Source organism: Aethina tumida, chromosome 1 (assembly GCF_024364675.1).
Source record: "Aethina tumida isolate Nest 87 chromosome 1, icAetTumi1.1, whole genome shotgun sequence".
NCBI lineage: Eukaryota > Metazoa > Arthropoda > Insecta > Coleoptera > Nitidulidae > Aethina > Aethina tumida.
Genome location: NC_065435.1, coordinates 8,019,931 through 8,036,336, shown reverse-complemented (window position 1 = coordinate 8,036,336; position 16,406 = coordinate 8,019,931). Strand labels below are relative to the sequence as shown.

Here is a 16,406-nt window from a genome sequence, read left to right as displayed (position 1 = left end):
TGTTTTTGGACTTGTTTGCAGTATATGCGTGCTAGGGAATCGAATTCTAAAAATGGACAACATATCTGATTGTAACAAAGATATCGGTGGTCCGCTAATGAACAGCTTTTGTCCGAATAAAACCCATTGCGACCCTTACTTCAACACCCACGATCTGGTTGTTGAACGTGGCATCAAGGGTCTCTCATCCGGTATTCTTATAGGTAACACCCCTATAAAAAACACATCAGTATCGAAAACTAATGCAACAAATTTTAGACAACATTTACGACAGCTTTTTGGAGGAAAGACAGTTCTTAGCCCGAGGTAACAAGCAAAATGACATTGAACGCGATGAAAGAACCTACAACCAAATTGTCGCTGATATAACGACCTCCTTTACCATCCTCATTGGTATATTTTTCCCGTCGGTAACCGGAATCATGGCTGGCTCAAACAGATCTGGTGACTTAGCTGATGCTCAGAAATCTATACCAATCGGCACCATATGCGCTATCCTCACTACCTCAACCGTGTATCTCTCTTCTGTGATTCTATTTGCTGGAACTGTCGACAACTTACTGCTGAGAGACAAGTAAGTACCACCAACAATGTGAACTCATAAAACAGTTAATTGTTTCAGGTTTGGAGCATCAATTGGTGGTAAACTAGTGGTGGCCAACATTGCCTGGCCAAATCAATGGGTGATCTTAATTGGTTCTTTCTTGTCGACTCTTGGTGCCGGCCTCCAGTCGTTGACTGGCGCCCCGCGTCTATTGCAAGCCATCGCCAAAGACGGCATCATTCCCTTCTTAGGCCCATTCTCGGTGTCCTCTAGCAGAGGCGAACCCACCAGAGCATTGATCTTGACCCTTTTGATCTGCCAATGCGGCATCCTCCTTGGAAACGTTGATATCTTAGCTCCGTTGCTTTCTATGTTCTTCTTGATGTGCTACGGATTCGTAAATCTTGCGTGTGCTTTACAAACTCTTCTGAGAACACCAAACTGGAGACCAAGATTTAGATATTACCATTGGTCGTTGTCTTTCATCGGATTATCTTTGTGCGTAGCTGTCATGTTCATGACCTCTTGGTACTTAGCCCTTCTGGCTATGTGCATGGCCGGTGTTATTTATAAATACATCGAATATAGAGGGTAAGTAACCGAATTTATTGTCAGAACCAATGACAAATAAGTTGAATTGTAGTGCTGAGAAGGAATGGGGTGACGGAATTCGAGGTTTGGCCCTATCCGCTGCGAGATTCTCTCTGCTTCGTCTGGAAGAAGGTCCTCCACACACAAAGAACTGGCGCCCACAAATTTTAATTCTTGTCAAACTTACCAACGACTACCTTCCCAAATACAAAAAGCTATTCTCTTTCGCCGCCCAGCTAAAAGCCGGCAAAGGTTTGACCGTCTGCGCCTCAGTAGTAAACGGAGACTTCACCCGAGCCTACGGCGAAGCCATGGCGGCCAAACAAAGCCTAAGAAAAACCATGGACGAAGAGAAAGTTAAGGGCTTTGCTGACATTTTGGTAACCAGAAACGTGCGTGAAGGCTTGTCCAATCTCATTCAAACCGCCGGCTTGGGAGGTCTGAAACCCAACACGGTAATTTTAGGCTGGCCCTACGGTTGGAGGCAATCCGAGGACGATCACAACTGGCAAGATTTCTTACAAACTCTACGCAGCGTTATGGCAGCTCACATGGCCCTCCTGATTCCCAAAGGTATAAACTTCTTCCCGGACACCACGGATAAAGTTTCCGGAAACATTGACATCTGGTGGATCGTGCACGATGGCGGTTTGCTGATGCTGTTGCCGTTCCTGTTGAAGCAACACAGGACCTGGAAGAACTGCAAGATGCGCATCTTCACCGTTGCCCAAATGGAAGACAATTCGATTCAGATGAAGAAGGATCTTAAAACTTTCTTGTACCACTTGCGTATCGAAGCTGAGGTTGAAGTTGTGGAAATGGTAAGCATTTATTTGTTGACACTTGTTGATGTTTACTAAGATTTTTTTGTAGATGAATAGCGACATCTCTGCGTACACCTACGAAAGAACCTTGATGATGGAACAGCGTAACCAGATGTTGAGAGAACTCAGATTAAATAAGAAGGAAACCTTGGGAGTGGTAAGTTATGTGCTGTTTTACTGTTGGATAGTTGTGTTGTTGACTCAGTAATTAATTGTTAATCTTGTTTGCCTTGGGAAGGTACCAGCAATGATGGATTTCAATTCAACTGAAGACAAGATGCCTCTGGTAAAAATCGTGTATCAGACTAGCATCATCTTTTATTACTTTGTGCACGCTTATGATTAGTTACCATTGTATATTATATGAATTTATTACATCATTTCCAACAATTGTTCTAACTCTAGTCATCCTTACGTGTTCTCTTAAAACCTTAAATTTGGTGGTAATTTAACTGGTGTTATAGGTACAATCGATTGTTGATCAACATCACCCCAACGTGGATGCTAAGACGGCCACCAAAGTCCGTTTCCAGGAACCTGGTGCCGGCGCTGAAGGCGATAACAAAGTTGATGCTGAACCAACTAATGAAGTAAGTCCCATTTTTCATAACTAGGAGGTGGTTACACTTGTTTTTTAGTTACAGCCTAACGCAGAGACAACGGAAGATTGCGAGAACTCAACTGAGAAGGAAGATGCACCGGAGAAGGAATGCGCTGAAAACCATAAAACCAACTCAATATCCGAGGAGAAGTCATCCACGATAACCCCGTGAGTAAACGAAAGAATCTATCGGGCACAGTGATTAAACTTGTTATGTTGTTGCAGTGACGAAGGCAACGTGCGCAGAATGCATACGGCCGTGAAATTGAACGAAGTCATAGTTAGTCGATCACATGATGCTCAACTAGTCGTACTGAATTTACCGGGGCCGCCAAAGGATACCAAGGCTGAGAGGGAGTCCAATTGTAAGTTGAACCAGTTTTATCCTTACAACTGTTAGTACTTGATAAAGAAATTTTGATGTTAAAGCCTTTATCTAAGTACCATTTATAGAAATAAAAACTGATGTGACTTTAACGTTGTACAGATATGGAGTTCCTGGAGGTATTAACTGAAGGCTTAGAGAAAGTACTGATGGTACGCGGCGGTGGACAAGAAGTAATAACCATCTATTCATAAATTGTCATTCAACAACACTTGGTCCTGGGTTTTTTTATCCAGATAAGCCGATTTTGGCTAACTCGAAACAGCCAAATAATTTATTCAAATCAAAGGACATTTGCTATTCGAAAGGCAATGGCCGTACAGTATTTTAAGTATAGAATGTTAAAAAAAATGATAGTGATTATACCAAAGAGATACTTATTTATTCTTCTTAATGTTATAGATTGTAACGCGAGGGCATGTTGTCGTACTAAGTATAACAACAGAACTTGCTCGTACGCAAACGTGATTATTAATCCTACGTAATACTGTATCAAATCAAAATTGAATTGTAATGGTTGGAAATATTAATTTACTTTAAACAGTGCTCATTTTTTGTACGAGAACGACTGACCATGAGGATATAAATGGAGAACAAAAGAGAACATAAAGAGAAGAAAAATGCAGTGTTATGATAGGGTGTAGCATAAAAAAGTAGAATAGTCAAGTACTGCTAACACTATCGATTGTACTTTCATGTAGTTCGGTTATATATCATATAACATATTAAACATTATATTGTCCAGCGACTTCTTGTTTTACATTAACAGACTTCACAATATTTGAACTCATCATTTTTTATTCAATAAACATGAAGTATGATTAGTACTCGATCGTAACATTTAACGCGTAACGTTTTCGATTGGTTGTCAAATACGTATAGTTAAGTAAATTAAGAACATACTTGAGCAATATTAATAATAATAAATACTGTATTCAATGTCAAATTATGAGTGATAGAATATATTCATGGGTTATTCCATACGCAATCATTCACTTTTGGTTGCATTACCATTGCCAAGTGGACTGTTCACCAAAAGATGGCGGCCACGCCAGCAAGTCGTGATTGCGCATGATCAACACTGCGCATAACTGGATAATCTTAGAACATATCTTTGCAACAAACGTTTGTTTAGCAAAATTACACAAGTTGTGTATTGTTAAAATTTTAATAAGCATACCGCCTTCCCTTCGGTATGGTTTTAATACGTAATTTGTGACTTTTGGAAATGGTGATCTAACCAACGATTTTTTGGATGATTTGTATTGAAATGACTTTTACAAAAAAATAAATAAATAAAAAAAGTATGTACAATCTTTTTACCGACCGTTGAAAATAAATAATGGCGGTGACGGCTCTATGTGCTGTGACAGGTGAATGCGACGTGCTCACTTTGATCGGTCAGTTTTCTTGCATGCTGTGGCACTAAAGCGCAGATGATGATTTTTTCATAGCTATATTTTTGCTCTAAACGGCGGGCTCAACTAATGTCTTTTTTGATGATGCGCATATAGTGCCAACACACTACTGTCTCAAGCGGCCATGCGGTGTAGAGATGATAGTGCACTAGTGATCTCAACTAGCCTTAAAGGTACCTTGAAATATTAAATTCTATTTATTTATATCTATGTGTCACTAAACTAGCTAGTGCCAGATTACGCCATTGTACATCAACCACTTATGACAGTTGGTGCCCTGCAATTGAAACATGTATTTGGCGGCGTTTGAGCTTTATTCACACATCCGTTTGCGCAGTCTTTCCGCGCACCACTTACTTAGGTTGTAACGGTACTGTGAGACTTCATTGGTGATATGTGTGTGTAACTTATGAAACGAGCCGATTAAACCTATCGAAACGATACTGTAAAAAGAGCTGGGAAACGATGTCGTTTTATAAACAATAAATTAATAATAGCTTAGGGATCAAGCGGCAATAAGCTATCTTCGTGTTAGATACTAGAAAACTGGGCCTTTGTAAATTCTGATAATAATTGAATCAACATTACCTCTCTTTTAATGTATTAAATGTGAAATGTTCCGGTTGTTGTCACCCTTCCCTTTATAAAATATATATTGTAGTAGTATTGTTTCAAGAGCTAGAGGCTTTACTTGAACGAAAATGGACGTGTGAATAGAGCTGTAGACATTTAGCAGGTGTTTGCACTTAGAGCGTCGCTCTAAATCTAAAAACATTCCAAAGCCCTCCCCCCATGTTTTCCTCCACGATATGCTAAATCGAAAGGAATCAATAAAAAACAAATCACCAATATCGACAAATAACTTTCAAACAAGGTACAAATGGTTAACTGTTAACAATATTATATAAGGCAGAAACAATAGTACTGGTGATGGTCAGATGGCCGGGCCCGTTAACAGGGTCACGGTCAATTAATAGAGCCTTATAACATGGTGTGAAAGTGGGTAATTTAGGCGACGTGTCCGGACATCTGAGATCACCCTATGGTGTCACCCCTTCTTTCGGTTTAAAATTATTGTGGGCGCTTTTAAAATTTTTATATTATCGTTGAGAATGATAGAATTTAACTAAATAAAAGGTTTGTTGATTTTTATAAATTTTAATTAGAATAAAATGTATCTACTTTAAAAAAATTTATTTTTTATGTATGTTGCAAAATGTTTTCCCTAAATTGTTAGGTTTGACGGTTAAGTATTGTAGGAAATAGTCCCTGGGTTAAGATTAAAATCTATTTTCTAACGTCTCATACCTGTCTCTATACCTATTGTTATTCGACGGGCAATGACCAGATTATGTGGACAAGATTATGCGGGCATTTTCTTTCCGACCTAATCAACTTTCATTCAAAAGCATCGCTCAAACTCGATCCCGTACAAACAAAGTGAACAAATTCGTTTAAAACATATCCAAAATTACAAACAACAGCTTTGTATTTATATTATTCGTTTCGTGGCCTTAGAACATTACCATAACTGACGTTTTGGTCTGGTGCCATCGGTACCATCCTGGAACAAATGATTCAGAAGGATTAATACTAGTCAAGAACGGGACAGTTTGACATGCAACTGATCTTTAGTCTATCTTTTCGACGTGCCTTTAAGTCATAGCACAAAACATTCGACCAAAAATTTCTACAACTCCAAAGGTAGCCTCCAAAAAATGCACTTTTCTGCATGCGTTAATGTTTTATTCATCCAACTGTGTTAGATATTTGGTAAATGGTTGCCTATTTGTTTTTGCTTTTGAATGAAAATTCGAATATATTCTACGTGCTTGTTATGCCACTGGTAAATTTTATTGTAATTTATATATTCCGTCATTGCCGTCGAAATTATAAGTTTTAAGTCTGTTTCTGAAAATAACTATTTATATGTCGTGTAACGTAAAATAAATTGTAAATGGCGCAATCTGTTTGTATTATTATTGACAATGTGTTCATTGGATAAAACATGAAATAAAATTATACATAGGACTAAAATCAATGTTTTCTTTCACCCCGTGTTATTTATTGGTTACCTTGACTTTAACCCTCCCCGATTTATGGTGTCCCTAACCTCAGACAGGTCATATGAACCCTAAAAATCAATATATTTCCACTGTCAAGTGTACAGACAATATATCTGTCTAAATTGACTGATAGCAGGGCAAATATTTAGATTGGAATTTCTCGTCCAACTAACCATGTTTGGGACAGTTATGTGCTTTGTTAAGGATAAAATACAGAGGCCAAGCCAAACGTGCAAAGTTTTAAAAGGTAAGTAGCTCCGGATTTATACGTTCGCCGAAACGGAGGGAATCCTGGTTAAAATAAAAGTTTTATGCCAAACCAAGGTCTGGCAAAAAAATTTATATCATTATTGTTATGTTTCTGGGAGTATTTTACCTTTCGAAATCAATATGAACTTACTGGAAACATCCAACAACAGCAGGTTACTGTAATATTAAACTTCGTGAGGGCAGGATCCTTCTTTTACTTGTGTTTTTCGACTCGGAAGTTTCGAGGGCACAGGTAACTTTTGAATTTAATTGGATGGAAGTTATAAAAGGTAAGTACAGTCGCGTTTCAATAAAAAAGTATGAATTTAAATGTGACGAACGTTAAACGGTAATACAAATCAATTAAAATATTTGACCTTTTCACAGTTTTATTTGTGTTCAACGGAAAAGTTTAAAATTGAATTCAACTCGAGAATAAAATCATTATCGCATAACTTCATGAATTCTGATAAAAAGTAGTTTAAATAGAAATTTATGGATCAAGATTGGCTCCAACTTTATTTGTAACTTTAAACTCTGTCGCCCCTTTTCTTGTTTCTGTTCATGGTGATTTATTGCTGTTAATTTCGATATAAAATTGAGAAATCCTTTTGCGAATAAAAAATAATTAGAAGTCGTGTACTTATTTCGTTATTAAATTATATCAATAAATAACAGTGTATTTAATTCGAAACTTTTTTAAATTGATACAAAAACTGAGTTATGAAAACATGAATGTGTAAATAAATAATCTTTAAAAGTATTTGTATATGTTGAATACGTTCCAACAGTTCTTTTTTGATGTGTAAAATGTTGACATTAATTTTATTTTCATATGGTTTATTTATTCTAGTCAACTTACTAAATGAGATACAGAAGTCATATAAGACGTTTTAAATTTATACTATTATTATTAAGGAAATTAGTTCGAAAATCGATAACTGGATAATTCAAATGTAAAAAAATAATCCAATCTTATCGTCAACTGAAATTAAAGCCAACCTGGAAATGACCCACAAGAAAAACCCTGTATCTATTAAAAATGTGTGTCCAATTTTGACTTATTTAGGATTACATTCAATGGACTACAAAACAGTGAAAACAAAATCCCTTTCAAAATTAAAGTTGCTATATTTATGTCCAGCTCAATGCAGAAAATTATACGTAACATTTTATAGAGAAAGAATATTGTAGTTTTTATAATAGTGTATAAAACAACAATAATAAATTAATATTATTTCACAGGTTCACATTAAATAAAAGAACATTTTAAAAATGTTCACATTATTATACGAAATACTTGAGCACAATAGCTCTAATTAATATAATTTGATTATAGTGTACCTAACACATAAAATACATAAGTTTAAAAACTACTTTCTTGTTTTGAGACCATATTTTAATACATATTTACGAAAACCCTCATTAAAAATGAACTATCAAAACCTATTGAGACTATTTAATAAATATTTAATTGTATATTTCAGTAAGAATCGAATACTCTGATAGTTCATTCGAAAGTTGAATTTTTATTGGCAGTCATTTAATAGAAAATTAAATTACGAAAACTTGAATATGCAAATATGCAAAACTGTTTTAGTAGCTGTCTATCATTTAGACGTAGATTTACACGACGAAGAAAATTAAAATGTACCCTTTTGCATAATTTCTTCATCGTCACTAAAGGTATTTGTTGAATACGTTGTAATATACGTTATAATATACCATTTAAATTCTGATAATTATATTTTTGATAGTTATTTTGTGTGGTGAAAGGTAAAATTTCAATAAACATGTAAGTTAATCAGAATTCAAATTTTAAAACATATAGACAATTATTTTTAATATATTAATTATTACATCATTAAAAGAAAGAATCTATACATAAAAAAATGTCCACACTAACATATTCCTAAAAATACTGGAGTGCTAAAGGTATGTAAATGATGGTAAAATGAAGAACAAATTCGTAGATAAATAATGAAATGTTTACATTGTTAATTAAACATGTAATAATACTAAATAATTAATTATACATTCATAACTAATTATAAATCATTACATTACATGAGTTATAAATTTAAATACAGTATTCAATTAAATACATAATACTAAATAAATAAAATAATTGGTTTCCTTTATGGTGTACCGTACCTTTCTGTTACTAAAATTAGAAACGGTTTTAAATATTTGTTATACAGTGAGGTCGTAAAAAGTACTGAATGGAACAAGATATCGACTTAGATTAAGAGCAACAAATACATACATATTACATACAGTGGTGGTCAGAGAATAGCACAAAATTTAAAATTAAAAATTATATATATTCTATACATATTTTACAAATTTTGTCAGTGCATTCAAATAGATTTATGGTTTGTGGTATGATTTAACAATACTCTTGATAATAAGAATTTATTTTTGTAGAATTTATATTATTTTATTGAATAACTTTCAGTAAGATTAAAGAAACTTTGTACTCTAGAGAAAATTAATATGAAGTATTTTTGATATCTGAAAACTTAAGATGCTTCCGAAAAATGGTTTACAATGTTATTAAAAAATATGAAACAACACACTCAATTAAAAATACAATAAGAAAACGTCCTAATAAAATGGCAACTCTTTTTATAGACAGACAAATTGGAAGAATCAATAAACGAAGCCTTTTCTTGTTTTCTAAGCAAATAAATGAATTAATATTGTCATTCAATATCAGTGAATCTCGTAGAACAATCAGACGTCGACTGAATGAACAAAACTTGCAAAGATTTTTAGGAAAGAAACCATTGGTATCAAAAAAGAATATTTGAACAAGACTAAAGTTTGCACAAAAATATATTAATTATATTAATTATCCTCCAGAGTTTTGGTGAAGAGTACCTTTCAGTGACAAATCCAAGTTCAATAAAATAGGATCAGATGTTAAACAACACATTTGTCGTCCTCCAAATAAAAGTTTGGACCCTAGATAGACTAGAAAATCGTTAAAACCCGGTGGAGGAAACGTCATGGTTTGAAGTTCCTTTTCTGGGCATAGTATAGTACCATTACAGAAAATTATTGATAAAATAAACGGTCTCATGTGTAGAGATATCATGAGAGATGTAATTTTAGTGGTTGAACATCCGTTCACAGTTGTTCAAAATTATTTAAAAGATAATCATGTTAAGATTCTAGAATTGCCAGCGCAAAGTCCGCATTTAAATCCAATTGATAACTTACGGAACGACATGAAGTCTCGATTAAAATACCAAAAACAATAAAATTTAAATGCATTGTGCTTATTAATTGAAGAGTCGTTGAATTTAATTTCAAACGACCTTTACCGATATTTTGTTGGATCTGCGCCTTGCGGTTTGCAGCCGGTTTATAACCGATACCCGACAAAGTATTAACAATAGTTTTAAGTTACGTATAAATTATTTAATAAATATATTTATTAAATGTGTACTATTTCTGTGAGGAGCCACATTGCGCATTTATTTTGTTTAAGATTTAATTTAAGTAAAAATTGTTTTGATTTAGTATAAATAGAGGAATGCTTTCCTAATTAACAATAAATAATTGTGTTCTATTTATGTGTTATAACGTATAAAAATTTGTAAAACACTGAAAAAGTATAATATTCAAAAAAAGTAATAAAAAATTTAAACTTACGAATATTACATAATGTATACCTAGAGGTGCCCTCTCTGAGACGAATCCTTGAACAAGTCCGCCCCACAGCAGAACACACCATTACCTCAAAAGAGAGCTGCACGCGCAGCCGTTGCCAAACAACAGATGTCTCAGTCCCGAGATACATCCATTATCTAAAGTGTATCTGTTTTTTGTTTAATCATGAAAAAGTGGTCGCGTCCTTTCTTGTGCATATTAAGGGAGAAGACTGGCAGTGCGCTTTCGCAATACAATCACACGGCCGACACAACCCCTTAGCGCTGGTGGCAGTTTCCATTGTTGGGCGACGCTACCGTTCACCGCAAAACCACCGTACGCACAGGTTATTTTATTTTTTCAGCTACCGACAGAGGGAACCTAACACCTGACCACTTGCCTGCGCAGGTGAACTTAAAAACGTGAAAGTGCATTGAAAAGTGAAAACAACGCGGCAGATTGCAACCCGGCAAACATTTGCTATGGCTGCAACTAGCGTTGTGGTGCTGGACAGGGGGAACAACACGACGTGTACGATCAATTTGCACGGTAAGCGGACGCTTCTTCGGCCCCGTGGTTTTTACTTTAGTGGCCATTGGTGCATTGTTTATTAAAAAATCGACATAACCTCAATGCAATGTTTTTTTTGCGTGTTCCAGGGGCCACCGTCGTTTCGTGGCGGGTAAACAATCAGGAACAATTATTTGTGAGGTAATCGGGAGTTATATAATTTATTATCTGTGTGATATTTACATGCGTTGTTTCAGTAAACAAGCTGTTTTCGATGGTAAAAAAGCGATAAGGGGTGGTATTCCGTTTGTGTTTCGTAAGTAATTATTGCGATAAGATAGACGAATTTATTTAATAAATTCAAATTGATTTAATTAGCACAATTTGGACCATGGACTTTTGGACCACAACATGGATTTGCAAGGATTGTTAGGTGGAATTTAGAGAAGCCACCAGAGAAACTGGCCAGTGGAGATGTTGAAGCAATATTTTCAATCATGGACACAGACTTTACAAGATCAATGTGGAACTATCAGTAAGAAAAATCTACAGTTATATTAATTAATCAAACTATTATTAATATTTTAATCACAGTTAAAAATTTCATAATTAAAATCTAATTTGATTCAGATAAACACTTTCTATATAAAATAATCAGTGACTATTAATTAATTCATTCAATCAATAATTAGATTTTATTTTAATCTCTTATACAAAAAATATTTTTTTTTTATTTTATTTGGGGATTAAAAAATGGTCTGAGAAAAGAATAAGAAATTATTGAATTATTATTATTATGAGAGATCCAAATTTAATCCCTTTTATTGAAACACTTCGAAATAATTTAGAAAATAAATTTTATTTATTAAAAAATATTCATTTATGATTTTTTAAACTTTATTTGAAATTTAACAAAAAAAAAAAAAAAATTCAAAGAAAAATAGTTTATAATAAAAAGATGATTATTTTTAACTAATTTTATAATTTTTGATAATTAATAAATTTTTATTATTTTTGAAGGATTTTATTTCTTTTATTAAAACACTTAAAAATAATTTGGAATTAAAATTTTATTGATTTTTAAAAAATGGTCTGATAAAAAAATAATATATACGAAGAAAAATAGTTTATAATAAAAAGATGATTATTTTTGAAGGATTTTATTTCTTTTATTAAAACACTTAAAAATAATTTGGAAATAAAATTTTATTGATTTTTAAAAAATAGTCTGATAAAAAAATAATATATACGAAGAAAAATAGTTTATAATAAAAAAATTGATGATTTTTAAATAATTTTATAATATAATATAATTAATAAATTTTTATTATTTTTGAAGGATTTTATGAATTTATTTTTATTTTATTTGTAATTTAAAAAATAGTCTGACAAAAAAAATTCATTTTAATTAATTTTCTAAACTGTATAATTAAATAGTCTCTTCTATTAAAACAAAAATTTTCATATTTTTGTATTAATTTCTTTATATTTTAATCGAAATCGGTCAAAAAAATTGATAAATAAAAAGAAAAATGGTTTCTACTAAAACTGATAATTTTTGAATAATTTTATAAATTATATAAGTAATAAACATTCTTTTTGAAGAATGTTATTTTGATCTCTTTTATCAAAGCATTAAAAATATTTTGGAAATTAAATTTTATTGCTTTTTAAAAATTGTCATTTTCTTAGTATTAATTTGTTTTTATTTTATTTGGAACTTAAAAAATTATAGATAAAATAAAAAATAGAAAGAAACTGATGTTTTTTGATTAATTTTAAAAATTTAATGTAATTCATCTTTAATTCTCTTTGAAAAATGTTATTTTAATCTCTTATCAAAGCATTTAAAAATAATTTAGAAATAAAATTTTATTGATTTTTAAAAATTACCATTTCATAGTATTTTTTTTAATTTTATTTGGAATTTGATCTGATAAAAAAATAATTATATAATAAATAATTTTTTATTCTTTTTAAAGAATTTTATTGATTTATAAAAATTTCATTAATTATTTTTTTTTTAATTTATTTGGAATTTAAAAATAGTAAGCACAATGAAAAATGGTTTATAATAAAAAAAAATTGATTTTTAACCAACCTTATAAATAATATAATTTATAAATTTTCATTAATTTTTTAAGGATTTTATTTCAAACCCTTATAATAAATTGGAAAAAAAATTAAAAATTACCATTTTTCGGTATTCATTTCTTTTTGACATAAATTTGAATAAAATAATGGTTTGACAAAAAAATAATGAATACAAAAGAAATATAGTTTATAATAAAAAAATCGATTTTTAACTAATTTTATTTAATATATAATTAACAAGTCTTTATTATTTAAAAAATATATATTTTTAATCCTCTCTATATAAAAAATAAACGTAATTTGAAAATTGTTTCATTGGTTTTTATAAATTACCATTTTCTTTCTATTAAAATTTTCATTTTGTTTGTGTCAAAAAAAATCAATTATACTTTAATTTTTGTTTCATTAAAATCGTTTTTCGATAAGGTTACTTTTGGGTATTAACAATTGCTGAAAATAATTTGGTTATTAGATATAAATGAATGAATTTTTAATCAATTTTATAGTGATTAAAGGATTTTTATTCTCTTGTTCAGATATTATTTTAATCTCTATATATAAAAAAGATAAATAATTTGTTATTGAATATTTCCTCCATTCATAAAATTAGCCATTTTTTTAGTATAAGTAAGTATTAAGCAAATTATTTTCTCATTATTCTGTTATTTAAAAAATAGTCTAATAAAAAAAGTAAATAATTTTATACTAACTAATGTTAATGGTTGCTAATTTAGAAAAATAATTTTCAGTTTACTCTAAAAAAGATGTTTAATATCTTTTTTCTTTATTAATAAATCAGTTCCCAATTAGCTGACCTATGTACAGTAACAACAAAACGCAATTATTGTAATTAGTCTGAGAATATAGTAGTCAAGTTCGAAGTCGGTAATAAAACGAACAAAGAGCCTTATACTCGTTGACAATGTAAGTTTTTGTACAAATAGAGGCGTGGATATAATCTCTTCTCTTTGTTCTTTTTTGTTTGTTGGACGCCATCCAAAATTGTCCCTAGTGTATATACAGTATTAGTTCAGTAATAACTCAAAGTGTTACGTGACACATTTATCCATTATATTATACATCTAGTTGTAAATTTTAGATTTTATAATGGTAGTGTTTGATGTCTAAAATAAATTCGTTTATTTACAGGTTCCGCTTAACTTATAGGTTAATATTAAGGGAAAAGGAATTACATTTTAACATAGCCGTTTTTAACCCAAACAAAGAACTGACATTCAGCTTTAACATGTTACTGCATACATATTTCAAAGTTCCTGACGTTCGTCGTTGTCAAATAACGGGGCTGCAGGGCTGCACGTTCATAGACAAAACGAGGGAGGGCGCCGTCTATCAGGAGGCCCGCGACGTGGTGACCATCGGAGAATGGACCGACAGAGTGTACCAGAACACGCCGCAGGAGCACATCATCACGAACGTGGTATCAGGCAGGAAGATGCGCATACAGAAGTACAACTTCCCGGACACCGTGCTCTGGAACCCGTGGGTCGATCAGGCCAAGGACATGGGTGACTTTGGCGACGACGAATATCCAAATATGATTTGTGTCGAGTCCGGACATGTGTCTAGCCCTGTGATACTCATACCAGGTACTGCATTTGAAGCAAGTCAAATTCTTCAAGTCATGTGAATAACAAGTACTGCAATTCCGGCCGTCCCAATGGCAATTATTCTTGTATTTTAATAGTATGGCTCAAGTAAGCTAGGAAAATACAAGAACTAAGTGTGTATGTTGAAATGAAAAGCAATAGCAATATAGTAATATGAGTGGTAGAACCACTGTTTTGCATTCCTCAGAAAAAAAATAAAACTAGCCTTATGTAGTATACGATTTGTAGTCCTCTAAATAGTTGTTCTTGTGCAATAGCAGTTATGTGGAAATATTTTTTTTGATAGCTAACTTATTCTTAGAAACCGCTTTTATCTTTAAATAAATTATTACACAGAAATCCGTGTTTTATTTTACTCTCAAATTTACAGAAGTAACAGTATGTATTACGGAATTAGACGCCTTTATATACGCCTCAAAAAGTCTGTACTGAATTCTATTCTATAAATTCTCGAGATAAAAATAGGTCGATTTGTCTTATCTTACTTTCGTAGAAAAAACTTGACGAATGCGGAGATACAGGGTGTCCGAAGAAGACAAAAAAATTATAGTAGGAGCCATTATTATAGCAACTTTTTAAAATGTTAAATATTTTAACCATAACTCTTTTATTTAATGTGAACTGTTAAAATAATATTCATTTACTATTTTTGTTTTATACAGTATTATAAAAACTACTATATTCCTATTCCATAAAATGTTACATATATTTTTCTGAATTGATCTGGACATAAATAAAGAAACTTTAATTTTGAAAGGGATTTTTCTTGAATTGCTGTAAAATTTTTATGTGAAATTTTGTTCTAAACGTGATCCTTCATGTTTCCTATAAGGTTGGATTTGTGTTTGGTATCGTTTTCATGTTGAAACACATTTATTAAGAGAATCATTTATTCCATATATGGAAGCAAATTCTTGTTTAATATATCCCTGTATATAAATTAGTCTAAGGGGACCTATGCCAGAAGAATTGAAGCATCCTCATAGCGTAATTGAAAAACCACCATGTTTTACTGTGGGTATAATAAACTTTTTATGTAGTTTTTTCCCTGTGTTATGTTGGACTTTCACATTTTTAATAGAAATCGAGGTTCTTTTTGTAGCTCTGGGGACCAACAAACCCCCATCCACCATCTTCTCATAGTCCTTGCACTAATTTCATTTTGTCTAGGTTGGACTGGTACAAAATAATGGATTTAAATTCACAGAGAAGAATGGAAGACCTTAAAGTAAAAAGTTGCTATAATGTTGTCAAATGAAAAAAAAAATACACATTTTTTTAAAAAATAAAATTAGATTGACTAGTTGCATAATAGACTCATGAAATGTACCACTTTCAATTCAAAGTAGTACATTTCGTATTTTAATATATTTTAATAAATTGCTACAATTATGGCCACCACTATATTAAATATTTTATGGAATAAGGAAATGTAGTTGTAATATTTAATAAATTAGTTATATAATAATGAGATATTTTTGATTAGTTTGCGAAGATAACTAAAATCATTTAATAAATTGATAATTATAGATACAATAATTTTAGAAATATTGTTGATTGTATTATCACAAAATAAATAAGTAAATTAATAATACTATGTGATATAAGTAAAAGTGCGATAAATTTGTTATGTTATAATAAAATCTAAAATTAAAAGACGCAAAATGAAGTATATTAACAAAAATATTTTATCAGGTGTTAAATGGGTTGCCTACATTCAGGGGTAACAAATTATATTAATTATTTCCTTCTTGGTATACTCAAGGATGTCAATAGCAAGATGATACCTTGATATCTATTATTTTCAATACTTAAAGCAAATAAGTAGTTAATGCCACA

At 31.6% G+C, this 16,406-nt stretch overlaps 2 protein-coding genes across 4 annotated transcripts in view; both read left to right on the top strand.

The window, feature by feature from the left end:
- The window catches only part of LOC109601089 (solute carrier family 12 member 4), a 146,904-nt gene extending 143,215 nt beyond the window's left edge, over positions 1 to 3,689 (top strand). Inside the window, exons 4-13 of one of the 2 annotated variants that reach the window (XM_049970763.1) lie at positions 22 to 203; positions 259 to 574; positions 623 to 1,135; positions 1,188 to 1,956; positions 2,009 to 2,116; positions 2,198 to 2,245; positions 2,424 to 2,549; positions 2,598 to 2,728; positions 2,786 to 2,925; positions 3,048 to 3,689. In XM_049970763.1, coding sequence (XP_049826720.1) covers positions 22 to 203; positions 259 to 574; positions 623 to 1,135; positions 1,188 to 1,956; positions 2,009 to 2,116; positions 2,198 to 2,245; positions 2,424 to 2,549; positions 2,598 to 2,728; positions 2,786 to 2,925; positions 3,048 to 3,139 — 2,425 coding nt within the window. In that variant the 3' untranslated portion in view covers positions 3,140 to 3,689. The remainder of the gene's footprint in view (positions 1 to 21; positions 204 to 258; positions 575 to 622; positions 1,136 to 1,187; positions 1,957 to 2,008; positions 2,117 to 2,197; positions 2,246 to 2,423; positions 2,550 to 2,597; positions 2,729 to 2,785; positions 2,926 to 3,047) is intronic. The other variant, XM_049970764.1, reaches the window with a different exon arrangement.
- A 6,810-nt stretch (positions 3,690 to 10,499) lies between these two features.
- On the top strand, positions 10,500 to 14,906 carry LOC109601086 (uncharacterized). Of its 2 annotated transcripts, XM_020017304.2 has the most exons (6): positions 10,500 to 10,681; positions 10,744 to 10,884; positions 10,995 to 11,046; positions 11,103 to 11,161; positions 11,224 to 11,380; positions 14,089 to 14,906. In XM_020017304.2, exons 2-6 carry the CDS (start codon positions 10,818 to 10,820, stop codon positions 14,585 to 14,587), a joined length of 834 nt encoding a protein of 277 aa, XP_019872863.1. In that variant the 5' UTR covers positions 10,500 to 10,681; positions 10,744 to 10,817; the 3' UTR covers positions 14,588 to 14,906. The 2 variants fall into 2 exon arrangements, with proteins under 2 accessions (XP_019872863.1, XP_049826729.1); XM_049970772.1 differs by having other exon boundaries at positions 10,500 to 10,884.
- The last annotated feature ends 1,500 nt before the right edge of the window (positions 14,907 to 16,406 follow it).

What these genes read in the sequence shown, in the direction of transcription:
- LOC109601086 (XM_020017304.2), top strand. Translation starts at nt 10,818, where the DNA reads ATGGCTGCAACTAGCGTTGTGGTGCTGGACAGGGGGAACAACACGACG. An exon ending in GTGTACGATCAATTTGCACG is followed by an intron (nt 10,885 to 10,994) that starts GTAAGCGGACGC and finishes TGCGTGTTCCAG; the next exon opens with GGGCCACCGTCGTTTCGTGG. An exon ending in AGATCAATGTGGAACTATCA is followed by an intron (nt 11,381 to 14,088) that starts GTAAGAAAAATC and finishes GTTTATTTACAG; the next exon opens with GTTCCGCTTAACTTATAGGT.